Source organism: Gymnoscopelus microlampas, assembly GCF_963454915.1.
Source record: "Gymnoscopelus microlampas genome assembly, chromosome: 14".
Taxonomy (NCBI): domain Eukaryota; kingdom Metazoa; phylum Chordata; class Actinopteri; order Myctophiformes; family Myctophidae; genus Gymnoscopelus; species Gymnoscopelus microlampas.
This window is the reverse complement of record NC_139951.1, coordinates 37280644-37303038: the sequence shown is the minus strand read 5'-3', so window position 1 is coordinate 37303038 and position 22395 is coordinate 37280644. Positions and strand designations below refer to the sequence as shown.

At 40.4% G+C, this 22395-nt stretch overlaps 1 protein-coding gene across 1 annotated transcript; it reads left to right on the top strand.

Annotated features, from left to right (window-relative positions):
- Nucleotides 1–10279: 10279 nt before the first annotated feature.
- Nucleotides 10280–16180, top strand: ppa1a (inorganic pyrophosphatase 1a; the record flags this gene model as incomplete). The annotated part of the gene is made up of 11 exons (XM_084078558.1): nt 10280–10340; nt 10610–10674; nt 12031–12084; nt 12516–12635; nt 13219–13305; nt 14170–14296; nt 14758–14885; nt 15124–15209; nt 15673–15742; nt 15993–16032; nt 16152–16180. The coding sequence occupies 11 exons, from the start codon at nt 10280–10282 to the stop codon at nt 16178–16180; spliced, it is 867 nt and encodes a 288-aa protein (XP_083934684.1).
- Between the last annotated feature and the right edge of the window lie 6215 nt (nt 16181–22395).

Below are 22395 nucleotides of genomic sequence, written 5' to 3'. Positions count from 1 at the left end.
TAATTCATATCCATTTACCTAAAAAGGAAATTCATTTCATTTTATTTTTATAATCGGTATTTAACTGTCTTAAAATATTTTGCTAGGTTCTCAGAGTAGTCTCTCTCTCCCAGATGCAGCCTTTCCCTTATCTGCTTACATTCCATAGTAGAACACTCACTATCAAACTAGCTACTGTAGGAAAATGGCCCGTTCAGTTGCTCAAAATAACTTTAACCCATTCCTTCCAATTATAACAGTGTGAGTTCCTTATAATAAAATGTATATCTATCTACATATATATATAATACAGCTTTATTACTGTCAGTCCTAACAAAAAATGGTTAGAGAAACATGAGCTGTACACCTTTCTAGGTGACTTTATCAACTGTCATCTTAAGACTTTCATTCAAAAAAAAATGTTGACATCAATCCAAAGTCACTAATACTAGCCAAACTCCGTTTCTGACTCATGAGCTGCAGATCATGATTCACAAAGGACAGAGGTTAGATTTTACCCTATTTAGATACCATATTTGATTATTAATATCTGACACATATTGGTCCAAATGTTGTTTGTTCTAATTTATCATAGTTCTATTTTGACCACTCTAGTCTAAACCATCCAACCACCAATACATTTTGTTCTAATAATATGTTTTACATTAAAAGAAATATATATATTTCCAATATAATAAACTAATAAGTAATACTCAACCCACTCAGTATAAAATATTTCTCATTCTAAAATTAGTTTGACGCTGAAATATATATGTTCTGTACGTGTATGAATGATTGAGTTTATGAACCCTGAATGGCTCTCTCTCTCTCTCTCTCTTCGCCCTGTCTTGTTGAGCGCCTATTGTTTATGGTGTGTGTGTGTGTGAGTGAGAGAGAGCGAGGGAGGGTAAAGGAGTGTTAGTGAAAGTTTCTATCTCTCTCGTCTTATCTCTTGTTCTCTCCCTCAGATGTTTTATGTTTGCATGTGTGAATGAGTTTGAACGTCTAATGTAGTAACTTTAACTGTTGGGCAAACTTCAATGTCCACAATCCCTTGTGGAGATTTCTGTTTCTGTAACAGGCCACTCATTCCAAAATTACCTCTTATCTGGTCTCTTAGACTACCCATAATTCCTTCGCCAGGAAGTGTTAGCTACTGAGTCTCAAGTGAGTTCCATTTAAAACATAGATCAGTTAAATTAACCCTAATAAGATTCAATATGTTCTAATATCAATATTGGAAAACATTAACTATAATATTAAGAATATTATAAAGTCATTTTGATTTCTTTTAAAAGTTTTGAAAATATTTTATCATTTTAACTTAAGATGTTTTTGAGCTTGTAGATCTGCTACTTTTTCGAAATTTTTAATTTCGATTTATTTTGGTATACTTTATCTAACTCTAATTTACTCTTCAGAACAAAGATGTTAATTCCTTATTTTTCATTGTTATATTTTAATTTTAAATATTTAAATTATAACTTTAACATTTTTGTAATTTTATTTTATTTTCATTTAAAAAAAAAAAAAAACATTTTTTTTTTTTGATTGATTGATTTATTTTCTTTCTCATCAACAAATTCATCATCGGACACACACTATATTACAGATATATGGGTGTCAAATAGAGGGGAGTTTGATGAATATTTGATTTAAATATGATTTGATTTAGCTGAATGTGCCCCATGTCCCCACTAGACAAGCTCACTTGGGCCCCTGAAGCAGAACTCCAATTCACAGATCTCAAGAAAGAATTAGCCTCTACCCCTTAGCGTTCCCTGACTATAGCAAGATGTTCTTACAAACTGTAGCCTGCCGCCTGTGTGATAATGCCTCTTGCATGTCTTCTGTTGTCTTACAGAAATTAGGCTCTTCTTCCAGGCCTGTGGCCTACTATTCTACTCGCCTTGACGCTGTGGCCGCAGCCATGCCCGTCTGCGACAGACATGTCATCGCTGCTGCCCTGGCGGTCAAGAATTCTTCCTCTCTGGTTCTCTTCCATCCCACTACCTTGCTGGTGACTCATGCGGTATCTCTCCTATTGTTAGAACAGAAGCTTAGTTTCATGTCCCCTGCACGACACCTTTCCTGTATAGCCATCTTACTGAGCTCCCCTCACATCACAGTAGAGCGCTGCACATCACTTAACCCTGCTACCTTAATTCTACTTCCATGTGACGGCACTCCACATTTTTGTGATTGCCTTACTGAAGTAGCCCAGAACACTCTTCCCAGGCCGGACTTAAAAAGTGAACCCATTTCTGATTGTGAACTCACTTATTTTGTTGATGGTTCTTGTTCTCTTGACTCTCTAGGCAAACGGTGTTCCGCGTACTCTGTGGTCTCCGCCAGCCACGTCATAGAGGCCAAGCGCCTGCCCCCCACTTATTCTAGTCAGATGGCAGAGCTGGTGGCTTTGCTTGTAGGCATTCAACACACTGCATGTCTTCGCCGCTCAATGGAAGCTGCGTAATTTCACCACCTCTTCTGGAGGGAAGATCGCCCACTATTCTCTTATTTCATCTCTCTTAGATGCAGTCATGCTCCCATCAGCGCTAGCGGTATGTAAATGTGCTGCACACACTACTGTACATCGAGAGACCCGGTCTCTCTGGGCAATGCATTTGCTGATCATGCGGCGAAAGCCGCTGCGAAAGCCACCCTGTGTGAAGCCTCTGATGCTCTAACTCTGTCTCTTGTCACCCCTTCTGTTGTTGATTCCCTAGATATGCACGTCCTCCTGCGGGCCCAGCAGAACGCACCTGAAAAGGAAAAGCTCAAATGGGTCCGTATGGGGTGTGTCTTTGATCGAGAGGGCTACCGCCGTTGCTCTTCTCCCCCTTCTCTACCTTTTCTTCCCAAGTCGCTGTTTCACCCCATCGCACTTCTGACCCATGGACCTGGCCATGTGTCCGCAGAGGGCATGAGAGGTTTAATTAAGCGTAACTTCTGTGCACCAGGTATCACAACTTTTCTTCAAACCTTTTGTAGAGAGTGTTTAATCTCCAGACAATACAACCCTCAAGGGGAATGAAGATTTCCCCTGGAACCTTCCCTTCTCCCACGCGGCCATTTCAAACTCTTGAATTAGATTTTATAGGACCCCTGCCAAAAGTTCAGAATTTTCAGTATTTCCTCAATTTCATTGATCCGTACAGTAAACGGTAGAATCTTAAAAATCTCTGTTGATTATACATGTGACTCCCACTCTGAACGGGCTGTCACCTTATGAGATTCTTTTCGGGCGGCCTTACGTTGTCCCCTCGCTAAAACCTTTCTCATTACCTCAGAAACACCAAACCTTTCCCGATACAATGAATCGCATCGCTTATGAAATGAAAAGATTTCTGTCCTCAAAACCTGTTGCTTCTACCCTTAGGCAATCTGCCGCTGTGTCTGCTGATCCACCTCACACTATCTCTCCGGGAGACTGGGTCCTCCTTAAACCAATCGTGAGGACTAAGGGAGGCCACCAGCCTTGGGGACGTCCATTGTGGGACGGCCCGTTCCAAGTGACTCTCACCGACTCCCACGTCATCAAAGTATTCGGGAGAGCCGGCTGGATTCCTGTCCGACACGTGAAAATTTCTCCTCCGCCTTTCAAAGACACTACACTCACTTCATAGAACTACGTTATCTAGCAAAACGTGATCATTAATTTCATTTGATTATTTAACATTCATTAGTTCAGTTTCTGTTGGGTTGATTTTAAAGTCTAATGTTTTATTCCTTTCTCGTTAGTGATTAGTCTTAGATTGTATTCTTTGTTTTGGTAGCTGAGGGGTTTCTGCTTATGGCGACGAGAACATATTTCTTGGCATAACAGAATCCCACCATTTTGTTTATTTGATCAACCCATAATTTTGAATACATGTTAAATTTCCACCCTATAGTCTCAAACCCTGGTTGGTAGTCATAATCTTAAAGCGTTTTGCTCCTAATCTAAGCTACTCTCCCCTGTAAAACTGATCATGCACATACTCTCTGGTGCGAAACAGACACATTGTATCCCCCTCCTGTTACCCAAGTAGACAGCACAAGGTATTCTGATGACAATATTAATTTATCCATGTTATTTGGATATTCCCCTGCTCACTCTCGTGACTCACTTTGAAATACTAGTTCCTGTTAAGAAAGCTGAGACATGCATTTGTGGGATTGAGGGACACCATGTTGGTTATTCTCAGTGTGACATTGACATTATTGTTAGGAATATGACATCTTCAATCTGTCTTATTACTTGGAAAAACGCCACTACTTACAAATTCCCTTGTCTATTTTCCAAATTGACATCAAACGCCCGGCCTGTTTTGGGTCTGTGGTAAACATGCCTTCGCTAATCTCCCCCTCACAGGATGGTCAGGCTGCTGTTATCCAGCCATAATACAACCTGCAGTGACGATGTATGCTGCAGAGACAGAGGAGCGCCCTCGCGGGCCTCGTGTAGACTACCCCCACCGATCGAAGAGATCTGGGAACAAGTACTTAGGGTACATTCTGGCCAATCCGTTTACATCTCAATCTGAGACGGTAGGATGGGGCCTTTTCCCCTTTGGTGGAGTGGTAGCTGCTTTCCAGAAAATCAACCAGCTTGCTGTTGAGCTCCTCACGTTGACCAATGACGACCGCCAGTCTGGCGGCCCTTAATTCGGAACAATTTCAGAACAGAATTGCTAGATACACTGGAAGCGAAGGCCAGAGGCGTTTCTAAAGTAATTGGGACGGGTTGCTGTTTTTATATTCAAAATAATTATGATAATGTCTCTTCTGCCATAGGAAGGATGCAAGATGCAGTCCGTGAGCCCCTCCCTGCTGACGACTTCGCCTCGTACCTCCAAAATCTGGGCTGGGGGTGGCTCACCTGGACTGCTGGAGTGATACTTCCCATCTTGATCCCTCTGGTACTATGTCTCTTAGTCTTACAATGCTGTCTCATCCCCCTGGTCAAACAGTTTGTGCACCGCCTGTTCTCTAGAGCTATACCCACTTCGAGATCAACATTCTAACATTCCATAATACAGTCCTTTAGCAAATCGAAATGAGAAAAAAAAAATGTATTGCATTATTGAATTTGTCTATCTTGTGCTCCCTATGTTCTCTCCCCCTTCCCCCCATCTCCTTCACCTCTATACTTCGTTTACTCGTTAGGAGATAAAGTCTACATATTTTGACTTGCCCCATTGTTGTCATTTCTGAATAGAGTCACAGGGTCGATAACTTGCTGATGCTTGGTTGACTGACACCCTTTGACCCTATCCAAACTGATAAACAAGATGAGGGATTGATAGATAATTTCTAATCAATAGTTTATTAGATTATAATTATTGTATGATTATTGTATTGTATCACTTTGGATAATTGCATAAAGTATGATGTATTTGCTCAGAAGGGACAGTTCCTTAACTGCTAAGATAAGATGTCCTTGCTCCCTGGCCTACTCTTTCTTAACCATGAAAGTTGTGGCTACAGTTTATCTATGATGCCTTAGAACAGGTTACCTTGCCCCCAAAATGAGCCTTTGCCCCTGTTGATATTATATTGTGGGGTGGGCTTAATAAGAGATAAACTGTCTGTTATAATGCTGAACATTTTGTATTACCAGTAGAGAATATTTTGATGCCTGTACCACCTTGTCTCTCCTGTGCAAATAATAAGTAAACCTGATTATTATTTGAGACTGACTCCGTGTTACTTCTTTTTACGGTAATCCTTTTTGAAAGCGTACCAAACCTGGTTTTCCTAAGTTATCAGCGCTAATTTAATTTGGCTATTCCCCTGTGAAGAAATGAGCTTAAGTCATTAGCTGTATTAAAACTCAGAATGTCTTGTCTTGTGCCAACAGTGTCTACAGGATTCCGTTTCACAATCGATGCCATAACAGGATCTGAAGGTAAAAACGAGGCTCTTCTAGCTGCTTGCTTGTTGTTATCCCAGTTACTTTGAAGCATATGTGTCCTGGTGTTTATACAATCAGATTGGACTTTTCTCTCTTAAAGAGAGCAGTTAATGGAAGTAATTGCAACTTGGTGGTTATGGGTACCCTCCATGTGGCTAGGTAATCTGGAGAAATGTAATGCTGTGGCAAGTCTGTGGTTATTGGTTTTCTCATAGATTCTATTTTTTCTTTTTCAGTTGCTAAGGTGGGAAACGATGACGTTGTTCACGTGAAACGTCGGGCCACCGACGGCGGAAACATGATGAGTCTGCCCGACCCCCTCATGATGAGTCTGAACGACGCCCCCATGATGAGTCTGAACGACACGTCCAATGCGACTAAGACCGACCTGATGGACAACGTGAGTGGCGGATTTTTTGTACAAACACCCAGGGACGTGATTGTATGCAGTGTACCTTCTTTACAAAATACGTTCTGCCTCACGGCTAACAATATATACATACTGTATATACTGTGCCTCTAAACCAGTGGTTCTCAACCTGTGGGTCGGGACCCCCAGGGGGGTCCCCAGATGACTGTGAAGTGACAATTTAAGGACTTTTAAGACATTTTTAATACCTCAAAAGAGAGAAAAGACAATTGCTGCATCAAAAGTAATAAACAAACTATACTATAAAAACTGCTCAAACATTGGCCAAATTGAAAATAGCTGATCTACAAGCTTGTAGATCTGCTATTTTCACAATAATTATCTGTGGAACTGCTTGTCAGGGTGGGGGGTCCCCAGAATCTTGAAAGCGTTCACAGCCCCACCCATCTGACCACATAACACGGTTAAAGGACGACTTCACCCATTTTCAACATATCTTCATATAATTGGTCCTCCGAGTCTACGAGACCCCCCTACGTCTTTTAAAGCAAGGTCGGCGGGTCTATCGTTGTGAAGAAGAATATTCTATGATTTTTCAAAGGTTAGTGAAATCGCTGGCAAGGGCAGCATAGACGATGTTTTAACTCTGGCAGTCAATGAGTTTATGCTCATTATAATATGGTGCTTTTTTCCCCCTACTCAGACTGTGTCTCAGAGGAGGGCTGTGGACAGTTTGGAAACCCGCCTACCAGTGACATCATCGATGGGGAATCCAAGCTAATAGAAAGTGCAGGCTTTCTATTCCTGGAAAGTTGGCACGCTATAATGGAAGCTATTGTTCTCGTAATAATAATTTAAAAAAAAAAGGGAAATGTTTTGAAAAAAAAACTGCTCAACTATGATGTCACTGGTAGGCAGGTTTCTGAAGTGTCCACAGCCCTCCTCTGAGACACAGACTGAGTAGAAACAAATCTTACCATTTTATCATGAGCATTAGTGAAGACCAATTATATGAAGATAGGTTGAAAATGGGTGATGTCGACCTTTAGTGGTCAGATGGGTGGGCCACGTGCATTTTCAGAGCATGTTTATTTTAATGATCAATCAATCCATTGTGTTCCGGCCTGGATCAATGAAACTAATTACGTAGTATACCTTTTAAGTTCCTATTTATCGGTATCACAATGAACATTTTCAAGGTTTTAAAGAAGAAGATACCATGTCACCTTTTAAACATTTTTAATGTTATATTATCATTAAAATCTTAGTGTTTGCCAATTATTTGGGGGCCCACTTGCAGTAGCCTACCATCACGGCCCACCTATGGGCCCCGGCCCACAGGTTGGGAATCGCTGTTACAGATGGTTGGACACTATGCCCTGTTTGAGCAGGGCAATAACATCAAACCAGGTGGAGGCCATTTTTACATGCACCTGGCCCATTTGACATGCCTTTTATTTTTGACTTTTGATAGTATGACAAATATTTCTTATATCTAAATATAAACTGGAAGTGATACAGACTGTGCATTTTTTCCATACAGAATTTGGTAGCTATCACTCGTAAATTCATTTTGATTACGTTGTCGTTTACCGTATATCCTAGTTTCTTTGAAGCACTAAATAGTTTTCATGTCATTTCCTCATGCACTTGTAAGTCACTCTGGATAAGAACTTCTGCTAAATACCTAAATTGTAAATTCTCAGCTACTGTAACTACAGTGGCTAATAAGGATATAATAAGGGGCTGTTCAATATTTATGGGAGGGGTCACTAGAGGAAAAGAGTGGTCATGCTGTCATGCTTCATTTTAGTCCAAGGGAGGTTCAACTTTTTAATTTGTCAGGTTTTTATTCTTTTGGAATTCACAGAACTATCTTCAGTTGGTCAACGACTCCTGACTGACCAAACAGCCAGACTTGTTCAGCCAAATGGGTAGTGCTGCTGCTTGATATATGATATATTCTGTCATATCATGTTCCTTCATCAGTCTGAAACCTGAAAACAAGTCCTCTCCCTATTGCCTTAGAACAATGATTGTAATTAAATCTAACAATGGGACTTTTGTGCTCTGGTCAGATGCCATGCCAGAGTTCATGGCAATTGAATATGTTGAGTTCAAGGTGAGAAATGTGTACTGAATTGTACAGTCCAAAGTTTAAATCAGATATTCGCCCGAGCAGATAAAAACACAATAGTAACAATAACTAGGTTGTTTTTCATTCAGATATGTGCGGGGGGGGGGGGGGGGGGGGTAATTTGGAATAGGGAACATAGGGCTGAGGGGAACATAAAGGGCCTAATTTGGATGGGGGAAAAACATTCTTAAGGGTTGAGGGAACATAGGCATAACCCCTATGTGTGAGATTTCTTTGCTCCCAGCATTCAATACTACAATAAAACACATAAAACATTTTTTCCCCCGCAATTACAGGTCAAACTTCGTTATTAAGCGTTTTGCCTGCAAGTCAAAGACGTTAAAGACCAGCTGCATTGGTTTCTAGGAAAAACAGAGGCTGGTTTTGTGTCAGCCAATCACAGGCTCAGCCTACCGCTCTGGGTTATGTGATTGATGTGAATGCAATGACAGTGACCTATGTGTGTGCACTTCACACACACAGAGCGAGAGAGAGAGCCCTGTGTCTGCACTTCACACTGCTAGAGAGAGAGAGAGAGGCACTGAAGCACATTTGTTTTTGTATTGCCTATATATTCAGATGCATATTTTAGTGTATTGTTTAGAGAACTTTTGTAATGCACCGGCCAGCCGTCATCCTGGATTAGATTGGGAACAGAGCAGCAGCAGCAGACCTGGGTCTCCATGATGAGAAACAGCTGGAGGAATGGGAATCCCACAGGTAGGTTATGGGAATAGGTGAATGAAATATTCAAATAATATTCATAAGGATTTATAGGCTACTGATGTAATCACCCATTACATTTTTGTTTATTTTGATTGGACTTTTAGGGACAAAAATAAATACTAATTAAAATAGGAAAAAAATAAACAATTTATTTTTGGTTTTAAAATTGTTACCATCTATTGTAGTATTATACCTCCATTGTGACTGATCACTGATGTGCTCTAGGAGTGTGGAATAACATATCTTTCCACAAAGTTGTAGATTTAATGCTCCATTCAGCAAAGTTGTAGATTTTGGGGTCAGAGTTCATGCTATAAATTATATTTAAACAATTATCATATTTGAGAACTGAGAACTGACAGGTCTGATAGATTTTTGGTTGCAAACAACAATATTAGCAGAAAAAGCTCTGTTAGTGATGGTCCATGCTGTATGTTAGGCTATATATCATTTTTGTCAAACCACAAGATATTTTTGTACACAACCGTTCTAAACATGGAAGCTATAAGTACATTATCAAATGGTTACGGTTTAACTGGAGAGGCAAAAAGTCATGACATGGTCACACAACCTAATCCTGTCTTTTAATTGGTTTAGTGCTAACCCCGGGTCAGCTCCATCTGTTTCTGTCTGCTCGTTTCAATGAAAGGCTTCTCCATTATTAATACTACTACTACAGTAGACATACAGTATCTGACATGGATGAAATAGAAACAAATGATAATAGTGCCTAATCCTGCAAAGTCGCAAACATAACTTTTCATCCAGTTTGTCTCTTTGAACAGAAGGTTGAGTGGAATATAACGGAGTGGGATTAGGTGAGGCTAGTGATTACTGGTCTGAACTATCTTGGTAGTCCCCACACAGTCCTGTTTTATAAACAGTAGATAGATGCTGTACTACCTACTGTAGTGTACATACTAAATAACTGCTCCATCCTATGACCAAATGGCAACCAGGACTGCTCTGTTGCCTGGTCCTTTCACCTGGGTTTACCTCCCCTGTTGTCATACACAAACAGATCAAGGCTATTAGACATGTGTAACCCCCCACCCCCGGCTTCAGAAATGCGCATGCCCACTCCTCACACACACTGACAGCAGCTTTCTCCTTTCTGAACCAGTCCACACACTTGAAGAGCAGCGCTACACCACCACCAGATATAGATATGAGCTTCACCATCGAAGAGAGGGGCAGGCCAAACACCCTGGATTACAGAGTATTCTTCAGTAAGTGGATTCTGTAAATTGACATTGCATCTAAAGTTTGTGCTAATGTAGATGTTACCTTCCTGAAAATGTGTCTACTGTGCCAGAGTTATTGTTATAGTCCTTACATTTATAGCAATATCTAATATTGTCACCATACAGCTCGTGTTGAGAGTTTTGAGATTCTTGAAGTTGCCTGTAGGACGCAATGCTTAACTGCTGCAATTCTGTATTGTTGACTTATTCACTCAAGGTGTACTAAATTAAGTATACATTTCTCCCACCAACAGAAAACTCTGAAGGCAAATACGTCTCTCCTTTCCACGACATACCCATCTACGCAAATGAATCTGAGGTAATGACCTCTTAAATCAAAGTCTTAAATGCATTGTATGGGCTTTTCCCATGATAACAAGTTCTCCGATTCAAGGTTCACTCATACGAGTACAAGCAGCGAAATGTTGGTGTGGAATGCTCCACAGACTATGTTAACAATAACTATAATACAACAACAAGTCACTATACTGTGTGTTCATATACCGTGTATAGAAATATGAGCAAATAGGGATTTTTACAGATTCAAGGCAGTTTTTATTTACATATTTATTCTTGACTGTCCTTGTCAGGACTCTCGATAGCATCAGGGAAAAAAAGAAAACTCTTGCGGAATCACTTCATGGTGCCACAGCAACAACATTTCTCTGTTAAGATCTAGAATTGCCTTTAATGGAAGTAGATAGATAGACTTTTATTGATCCCGCGGGGTGGAAATCAATCACCAGAGGCAGCACAGGCACATCTGTTAAGATACAGATACTCAGTAAGATAAATACTGTAAGATACAGCAGGGTAAAACATCACAAAAACATCACTATCAATAACAAACAGTAGTATACCACAGTATAGGCTATATCTCTACAATAGTCTGCACTATTCAGGACAAAAAGAAAATACACACAGTAACAGTTTACAGTATCCCGCCCTATGCTTAAAGGGATAGTTCACCCAAAAAAAAACATATTTTCTATCGCATTCCGAAGCCAATAATTTGATGTCCGGCAGTGGTTCTGGTGGGAGACACAAAGAGTCTCCTTTGTATCTCCTACCGGAACCCCTGCCTACCGGTCCGCTGGTCATCAAATTATTGGCTTAGGAATACGATAAAAACAAAAAATATATCAAATAATTCAAGTCTCCATGGGTCGAGTAATTGATAGTAAAAAAGTCATTTTGGGGATGAAATATCCCTTTAAGTAAAAACATAAGCAACCAGTATACAACATTATGTATAATAAACCATATACAATAGCTTCCATTATGCATATACTGTAAGAAACACAGTATCGGTGTCATTACAGTATCTTACCGTATGATTTGGCAAAAAAGTAAGCAAAAACACACAATCACAGTGTCATTAGGACATCATGGAACGCACTGGTGTTGTTACAGTGTCAACAATATAATCAGTACAGTAACCGCACTCAACAGTGTTACTAAGGAATAGAAAAAACACCATAGAAGTAGTGTATCGGGGCTTTCAGTTGTTTTTAAAGTATGCCTGCTGCCTGCGTAGCACTGTGAAAGTATGGCCTTAATCACTGAGGGAAGGCTCAGTATATTAAGATTTGTGATGAATTTTGTAACATAAGAGAATAGAGAGATTTGATTCTAGTAATAGCAAAGGTTTTGTCCTCATGTTCCTTCTTTCTAGAATATCTTTCATGCAGTTGTTGAGGTTCCACGGTGGACAAATGCCAAAATGGAGGTAAATGTGTACAATAGATTTAAGTGTGTGTGTGTGTGTGTGTGTGTGTGTGTGTGTGTGTGTGTGTGTGTGTGTGTGTGTGTGTGTGTGTGTGTGTGTGTATTATTCTTTTTCACACTGCTAGTTATGTATCTTTTTTATTTTTTATTATTATTGTCTTTTCAAAAACATTAGCCCAAGAATCTTGGGATTCTAGGTTACTTGAGTCTCTTTATACAAGAAATGTAATGGACAGATAGAACAGTGCTTTTGTTAGTTGTCACATGGGATTACTGCAACATTTCTACTTTTCTCAACCTCACCTTGCATAATAATTCTGTAATACAATGTGTGAAAATATAATGATCATTCATTTGCTTATTCATACCATAGTTATGAATGTGCACTCACTATAGTCCGTCTCCCTTAATACTATGATAATTGTGTCTCAGATTGCCACCACTGATCCTATGAATCCACTGAAGCAAGATATAAAGAAAGGGAATCTTCGTTACGTGGCCAACGTATTTCCTCACAAAGGATATATCTGGAATTATGGGGCGATCCCACAGGCAAGTTCACTTCTACTGTGACAATTATCAAACCAGTGGGGGAAGAACTAACTATTTTTTTTACATAAGTAAAAGTAGCATTGCCACAGTGTAAAAATACTTTGTTACAAGTAAGAGTCATGCAGTCACAATCTTTCCTAAGTCAAAGTACAAAAGTAATAGCAGCAAAATATACTTACAAAAGTAAAAGTACTCATTATGCAGAAAGGCCATTTGAGAATCATATATATCATATCATGTTATTGAACTATAATTATTGATCAATAACCGCTTAAGCCCTATCGTCTCTGTCGGGTGGAAACCTCATATGTCCAAAACTGTTACTTTTCAGCATTCAAATTCAAAACTGAAAATGTGTTGCTTCACGCTGCGTTTCGAGCTTGTGGATCTGCTACTTTTGATTATTTTGTGTAACGCATTAATTTACGAAAAAACACAAAAAGTTAGAATATGGAGATAGGAGGTTTCTGCCCGACAGCAACTAAATGTACTTTACTTTTCTGTCCACCACTGGTTCAAACCACATGAAAATATGAACAGCCGTCAGTCACAGTTTCATTAACCATACGTTCTGCACACACAGACATGGGAGGACCCTGGACACAAGGATGGAGACACAGGCTGCAGCGGTGACAATGACCCAATTGACATATGTGACATAGGAAACAAGGTACTGGGACTCTGAACGGCCAGTGATCACAGTGCTCCACTCTTCTGCTATTTCAACAATGTCTCAGCCAGTTAGTGCACACGCACAGCACATATACAGTATATGGTCTCTATCGGGTCCAAAACTGTTACTTTTTGGGGAATGTAAAAAAAGGGTTACAGTGGTTGCAGTGGTTTTCAACCTTTTTCATATCAAGGTCCATTATTTATTCGGCATTTGAGCCACGGACCATAATTTGATGAGATTTAGCCTCTCAGACCCAATATTTTGAATATATTGTTATCGTTGGATAAGATTTTGTCCACAATTCCATGCTGTATTGATGTTGGTACCATAGGAGAGATGACAGGCAAACATTGATCAAAATAGCAATTCTTTAATTAAGTAATGCAGATGTCTAACAATAATAATTTAACTCTTGAGAGCGTGAAATGACATTTGGTTTCATTTTACACTTTCAAGAGTTGAAGATCTATCTATCTATCGATATATCTATCTAAGGGTCCATTTGGTTACCAACTCTCCATCATTTAGCTGGGGACCACCTGGAACCCCCTCAAGGACCACTGGTGGTCCCCGGACCACTGGTTGAGAACCACTGTTCTAATGGATCCAATATAGTCACAACAAGCTCTTGTTAATACTTTTCAATGGTTAAATATTTAGTTACACTCACTTAACCACTTTCACGTTAAAAAATAGCCAAAACAGATCTACAAGAACTCGTAGCTAACTCTTGTATGACAAAGTAGGGCATTGATTAATGAAAAATACAAAAGGTTGAAATGGAAATACAAGATTTCTGCCCGACGATAGTAAACTAAATCTTTATACAAAATAGTGTCTTGGCTCTCCCCTTTTCAGGTGTGCTCTCGAGGTGAGGTGATCAAGGTCAAGGTTCTAGGAACCCTGGCTTTGATTGATGAAGGTGAAACGGACTGGAAGGTCATCGTTATCAATATGGATGATCCTGAGGCCACTGACTTCAATGGTATACAAGCATGTGTGATTGGGAATAGGAATGCAACTATCCATTACCGTATTTCTTAGTGCTCAATCGAATAACCTAGAAGTGCGTATTTTAAAAACAAATTCCATATCAATAAGCGTTGTTTTATACTTTGTCGTTCATAAATAGTGAAAATAGCCGCTCTACAAGCTCACAAAGCCATGTTACGCGTTGTAAACTTTTTTACAACGGCTATTTTCACTATTTGTGATTTAGTTTTTTTTATGTTTCGAAACTTTTCGCCTATAATGATGTGAATAATGAGAAAATAAGGATCAATTACTATTATTTTATTCTATAATCGATTATTTTTTATAATCGATTAAATTGATTAGTTTGATTAAATGTTGCACTCCTAATTGGGATCAATGTTAATCGCAGAACTTCGGCCACACTCATTGTGAGGACATAATGGAGTTCTCTCTTCTTGTTGGTTTGCACAGATATTGATGACGTAAGAAGACTCAAGCCAGGCTACCTTGAGGCAACATTTGATTGGTTTAAAAGATACAAAGTCCCCGATGGAAAACCTGAAAACCAGTTTGCTTTCAATGGAGAGTTCAAGGACAGGGTAAAACATTTAAACTTTAAATTCATAGTATTTTGTTTCCTATTATGGAAAAACGTTGTCATATAAAATGCTATTTCACACCATGTTGGGTATTTATTACGTTTAAAGACCCTTATCTTATACATAATTCCAATTCATTCCTGAATAGTATTAAGATCTCTTGAAGATGATTGAAAATATTCACACAGTACTTGTACTTGGTTGTTGTAACATTGTAAATATAAATTGTATTTTGCAGGATTTCGCCATCAGAACTGTGAAGAGCACCCATGAGTTTTGGAAAGCACTGATGTCTAAGAAGACAGATGCAGGAGGAATAAATTGGTGAGCAACAATAATGCCCTCTTTGCCATTTTGCATACATTATAATGTCACTATTTGGAATTTGTTGTGATCATTTCATTTCCTCTAAATATGACGCACACCTTCCATTATTCAACAAGTGCAAATTAACACAGTAGTCCAATTTTCTTTGGAAAGCTTTTGGTATTCTTGTAATTGGTTAAATATTTATCAAACCCACAGACACACTTAACCACGTTCAACCTGTCCTGGCGTCCCTATTTTGGGCATGTCATAAAAAAATAGCAATAATAGCAGATCTACAAGCTCAAAACGCACCGCGATGCAATGCATTGCGTTGCGAGCTTGTAGATCGGATATTTCCTCTATTTTTATGCAAAAGTATAAAATAGGGCAATCATTTATGAAAAAGATAAAAAATATGCAATATCATATAACTTCTTCTCTTGGCTGATGTGGTCGTCTTTGTTTTGTCTTCTATCAGCATGAATACCAATGTGCCAGATAGCCCTTTCTACTGCTCTGGCAAGGCTGCGGAGGCTATCGTTGATGCTGTGAGTTCATGTCACTTACTATTTAGTTGTCATATCAGCTAGACTGAAAACCTGTGAATATACCTTGTTTCATGACAAAAGCATTCATCTACATAATTCCAGGAGGTGTAGCCTGGGCAAAGTATAGACTTTGAGGGAAAGGAAAAAGCATGATGACTGAAATTTGGCAACGCATGCATAAAATAATTGACTCATTGACCGAATGTAATACATAACTTCTGACTATAATTTGTGAATGATTTAATAACAGGCCTGCGCTTCTGGAGCTGAAGATCCCATTCCAAGTTCAGGTAGAGTCACAGTGTGTACATTCTTGTCATTATGCATGTTATTTAGTATTGTTAATTCGTGTTATTCAGCTAATATTTGACATATAATTTGTGTATTCCTTCTATTTTTCTTTTTACAGTGGACAAGTGGTTCTACTACGAGAAGTAGCTAAACACCCTGGACAAATTGGAGGATGGAGCTGCTATCTTGCTCGACTGAATTGAATACAACTGATTCAGACATTATTGTTGACTATAGTCTTTGTAGCATTTAAACACATAATCCCTATTCAAAGGCTTTCAAAAATAGCCGATCCACAAGCTTGTGTAGCTTGTAGGCTATTTTTTGATCATTTGTGGAAATGTTGGAAACCTGAAAACTACTGGAAACTCTTTGCCTATAATAACATACCTGAAATAGAAACACCAGGGTGAGAGTGGTTTTGTTTGTTTTTTACAGTTGTAACCTCTCATGGAGTGGTTCTCATTAAAAAGGTTTTAGAATTACTGCTCTCATGGATATTTTTGGTTGTCAAAACGGCTCTCTGGTTGTGAATGTGGTGTGTTCCATAATACTTTTTTGATCAATAAACTTTGTGTCCCTGGAAATGATCAATTTAATGTAGGAATGGTACAGAAATGAAATGTACCAGTTTACTGCACAGTTACTTTCACTGCATGTTTTTACCAGGTGCTCGAAGAGCGCCTGAGTCTAAGAATCGTCAGAGCAGAGGTCGACATATTACAGATTTGCATTAGACATATTTTCGACACATTTGCGTCATTGGCTGTCCTGGCTGTCCTTCACTCCTTGAAGCCAATGGCCACACGAATGGGGAGACGGCCCGCCCCCCACAGTAACAGCCCTCCGCTCTCCGCTCCCCTCATTCACACTGCAACAGTTGCAGAGCAGACAGTGCAAGTTGTACTGCAGCCTCAGGCTAACACAGTTAGCCTAAATGCTAGCGTGCTTCATTAGACCTAGTTTGGCTATTAAGTTATTATTTGGCCATGTTCACACTGACTTCAATCTTCGCTATTGTTGGGAAGACCTGTGTGGTGTCTAAAAATGTTGCCACCACTTATATAAAAAACATTATTAGCGTTTCGCGTCGCAAATTATGTTGCCAGGTTTGGCGAGAGAAATAAGCATTCCGAAAAACAAGTAATCAGGTCTATGAAAACACACACACACACACACACACACACACACACACACACACACACACACACACACACACACACACACACACACACACACACCACCTGGTAGAATATGACTTCAAGTCATTTTCTTTCTTGTTTTTTTTTCTTGAGATAGACTATCTGATAGAGGACACAGACTCACGCAAGATGGAAAATCCTCAGTGGAGATTTGTGAACATTCAAAAAAGCAGTCAGCAGTGATGGAAGAAGTACTCACATTTAAATGCCCTGTATTCAGAATTTACTTAAGTGAAAGTACAAAAGTATTGGCATCAAAATGTATTGAAAGTACCAAAAGTAAAAGTACTCAGAATGCAGAATGTCCCATTTCAATTTTCAAAATGTATAAGATCTTTTTAAAATAGCCGATCTACAAGCTCGCAACGTGTGGCGATGCGTTGTGAGCTTGTAGATCGACTATTTCCAAATAGCCAAAATATATATAGAGCATAAGTGGTTAATGTATGTTTAGTAATAATCTAAATCTAAAAAGTACTTGTAACTAATCCCAACAATACAATCAGAGAGCCGTGCGCCTTTGGAACCTCAACCACTAAGGAACAACTCACGGCCAAAGCACTGCTCCATTTCACTCCCAACTTGCTACAAAAATCGCTCATGAAAAAGTATATAAGTAATTCTACTTAATTTTCAACCTTCACATGTGCCTCCTTTTATAATAATCAGAAAGTGTCATAAAGTGTCTGCTCAAAATTTACTTCCGGGTGGTCAATCTCACCAGCCAATCATCATCTGCCAAACAGTGACCACCCTTTCACGTTGCCACGTCCGTTGCCACGTTGCGCTGACGTTCGCAAAACAAGCGCTGCCGTGCGCACTATGCGAACGAGGCCAAAGGTGCGCAAAAATAAGCCGACCATTGCTTATACAAAAAGTCAGACCTGGCAACGCAGCCTACGCCAATCATGTGTGAGAGATCTACAAGCTATGGGGTAGAGACGCCGTGTGCCATGCACCGTATCTTAGCAACAACGAAAGCGCTCACTGTCATTGGTCGTGTCACGCTAAGAGCAGTTTCCAGACAATGGCATCGCAGAGAGCTTGCTGTAGTGTTTATATATATCTATGGCTGTAGCTATCAGAGTCAGTCGCAGCGACGACGGACAGGGCGCTGTGATAGCTGGCATGTAGCTAACGCTAACGTGGTTGTCATGCCTGCAGCGGCTGTGCAATCACTTTGTCAACAATGCACGTTCGTGTGGTAAATGTTATTATTGCTGCCCCGTTAGATGGTTCATGTTGTGGGCTTGTGTGTCTTCTGGTGTAGCTCCACAACAACTCCAGTAACTAACGTAATGGCAGGACCGCCCCGTGCAACGCACGTTTAGCCTCAATAGCCTGCATTATGGAAATGTAGTAATTTCCGATCATTTCGGTCCGATTAGGGCAGTGGCTACCCCCCCCCCCCCCCCCCCAAATAATCATATTTGAACTGGGGACCCCCCCATTTTGTTTGACTCTGTTCCACAAGTCAATATTGTGAAAATAGCAGATCTACAAGCTCACAACGCCTCACGCTGAGAGGCGTTGTAAGCTTGTAGATCGGCTATTTTCAACATGTTTGCCTCTTTCTTATATTATTTGACAATGTGGCCAATGTTTTATAGTATTTAGTTTGTTGACTACTTTTGTTGCAGTAATGGTCTTTTCCTTTACTTTAGCTTTTTTATTGTCTCCGCCAGGCCGAAAGGCATGGCGCGAGAGTATGTTTTACCCCCTGTCCGTCGGTCTGTGGATAGCTAATCTCCCGCATCGTTGGCTTGCTCGCAGCGAAACTGTGCACACACACTCCCTGGATGCCAATTCAGAACCTCTGCCCCATTTCTTTCACATGTCCCTGTTATAGTGCCACCAGGAGGCCGCTTTTTGCAAAACACATTTTCTCACAGTACTCCTACATATTTTGTCCTAACATCACGCAAATCGATACACAGTATCTCTATAGTCATTAAAAAAAAACGGTCTTTCAGATTTTTCATATTCCATCCTGATTGACTAAAAATGGCTTCCAAAGTTTGCAGGACTGCTCCGTTTTGACCAAAATGCCTCAAATTATGAACACAGCATGCACTTTCCGTGCAACTTTGCACCCACATTCCCACTATGCCGAGGAAGAAATTCCACTTGAGATTTTTCTAATCAGCCTCATGGTGGCGCTATAACAGTCCGATTTGTGTTTTTACCTATAACTGCACCAATCGGTGTAAAACTTTGTATGTGCACTCTCTAGAGGTCAAGGAAAAACCTTTCCCCTGCATTTTTCACATCTACCTTTTATAGCGCCACCAGGAGGCCGACTTATGTAAAAAATATTTCTTTACATTACTCCTTCCGATTTTATCTAAATTTCACACAAATCGGTACACATGATCTCTATAGTCATGTGATCAAGAGGGATCTGTTTAATCTTTCATATTCCATCCCAATTGGCTAAGATTCACATCTAAAGTTTGCACAAAATGCCGCAAATCATGAATGCAGCGTCCGATTACGGTCAACTTTGCACGCACATTCACACTATGTTGAGGAACAAGTGCTACCATTTTAACATTGGCCTGTGGGGGGTCCCCACCGACAGGTTGAGAACCACTGTATTAGGGGGGAGTCCGTGAGAGCTGGATAAACGAGGTAAAATGTGTCAAAAGGAGTCTGTACGGCTGTCGATAAATGAACACATGACGTCGGTGGGAGAGGAGATATTGTGTCTTTTGGACAGCAGCGAGTCTTTGTGTTGGAGCGCCTCAGTGCGGCTGCAGAGTTCATGTGCAACCTCTTCCAGAGAGAGATAGACACACTAGAAACTCTGCTGGAGAAAAAAAAGACACTGCTGGGCATTGACTTTCATATGGACATTGATCTACACACTGCAGGTATGTCTGTTATTACACACACAACATCAAACTACACACTACAGGTATGATGCAGCGTTTGCATTCCAGCCAGCACGCCAGCGTACTTCCCATATGGTTTCAAGGTGGGCTAAACCATATGGACCCCATGTCAGCAATGTCAGCAGGATCCACTTCAGTCCCAACTGGGATGCCCTTGTGGGACATACGTGTGTTCTACCTGGGCCTTAGGTGGGCCCCACCTAGGCAATTCTATGTGGGGCCGAGGTGGGTCTTAACTGCGATGCCCATGCGGGCTATAAGTAGCTTCTACCTGGCCCTTAGGTGGGCCCCAACTAGCCACGTTTATGTGGGACCAAGGCGGGTCCTAACTGGGTTTGCCCATGCAGGCTTTAACTGGATTCTACCTGGGCCCTAGGTGTACCCTAACCAACCAGAGTGCAGTGCCCATCGCTCCAAATGTTGTGACGTCAGGGCTCTCAATACTGCACATTGGTGGAGGAGGAGGGGCCGCAGGGCGACCGCACACATCGCTGAACCAATGGTAGCCCACCGATGTTTCCTCTGGAGATTTAAAATCTGCCCCTCTATGCCACATATCATCCGCGCTACAGGGTCTTCACTGACCGCGCCACGGCCCCACTGGCCCTCATGACGCTACGCCACTTATATGCGCTGCCAAGCGGCCGCGGGCGCTACGTGGGCGTGGCCGCGGGCTAGACGTCAGGCCCTGCGTAGCAGGGCCGAGCTTCTAGTGTTTTCAAATAGTAGAGTAAAAAGTAAACAATCTGAGTGCTGGAGTGTATTGAAAAAAGGAAACACTCAAGTACCTAAAAATTGTAGTACAGTACTTGAGTAAATGTACAGTACTTAGTTACTTTCAGGGCAGGAATTCAGAATCAGAATCAGAATCAGGTTTATTGTCACATCACAGGTTTACAAGGTAAAAAAGTGGGTGAAATTCGTTTTTGTACATCATTCCCGTACATCATTCCCCTCAAAACAATGGCTTGCCCTGAATGCCCCATACAATCATTCAATCTTACAAATACTTCCACAATTCTTCATTAAAATGGCCTTTGACTTTGAAGTAGCAGCAGTGTCAATGCTACATTAATAATACAGAACCAAATACCTAATGTATCATAATATTTTAAAGTATTGCAAACACCTTGGAGTACAACTGTAAAAGTACTTATCTTATCTAGCTAAAGCATCTGCAAACTACATTTATAAACATGTTTAAGCTTGCTCTGAAATACTTCACCCCCTTTATAGGCTACCTGAAACTTGTGAATGACAATTGGAGTTGAAATAGCACCCAGGCAGCTTCACTCTGAGTGGATTAGGCCAGTAGCTTGAATATCCAATGATCAATTAAGTAACCTACTTAAAATAATACTAACAAACACTACGAAATGCCTGCCAAATTAGCATACATTAACCAGTTAAAAAAAGTTTTTACCTTACTCTGACACAGCTAAAATGTAACCATTTCAATATGATATGACCTAAAGATGTCTATCAAACGTCTGTCTGACAGCCGTAACCATGGCAACATTGTTTGACACAAAAACGCTAATAAACAGCTGAGATTAGGTGAAATGGTGAAACGGGCTTAGCAGTTGCATTCAGATAATGGTCAATGGCTGTGTGCAAATTCAGATCAATTGCTCCAGCCACTGAGGAGAAAGGGGCGCACAGTTTTGGTCTCACCACCGACACCGTTGACCGACCACCCACCACAGAGGTTTGTCAAATTATAGGAGGATGAATTCGATCACAATCTGTGATTACTGGTGAGTTGCAGCGAAACAAAGTTGATGAAACGTTTGAAAACAGACAGCTGTGCGAACAGAGCTGTGACCAATGCTGAACATGAAGAGTGAACCGTTTTCTGCTTAAAAAGTTTGCCAAAGTGAAGCATAAGATTGAAGGCTTATGTGTTAGTTTAGAGAATCTGGGGGAGAAGTGAGAGGCTGAGCGTGAAAACCTGAACTATCGCTCTTCAGCAAGCAAACAATAAACATTAAATGACTCCTGTTACATCTCCAAGGGAAACTATTACTAGAAACAGATGAAAAGATATTAAACAAGGAAAACACAATGATTAAAGGAGTAGTTCAACCAGAAAATGCCCCCCCCCCCCTTACTCACCCTATGAAGCCTTGAATTCATAGAGATTTAGTTTTGGTCATATTCGTGTGTGTGTGTGTGTGTGTGTGTGTGTAGTATACAGTATGAACATTAATACAGCCAGCACTCATAGAGCACCGAAGTCTGACGTAAATTATACATCCTTGGTTTG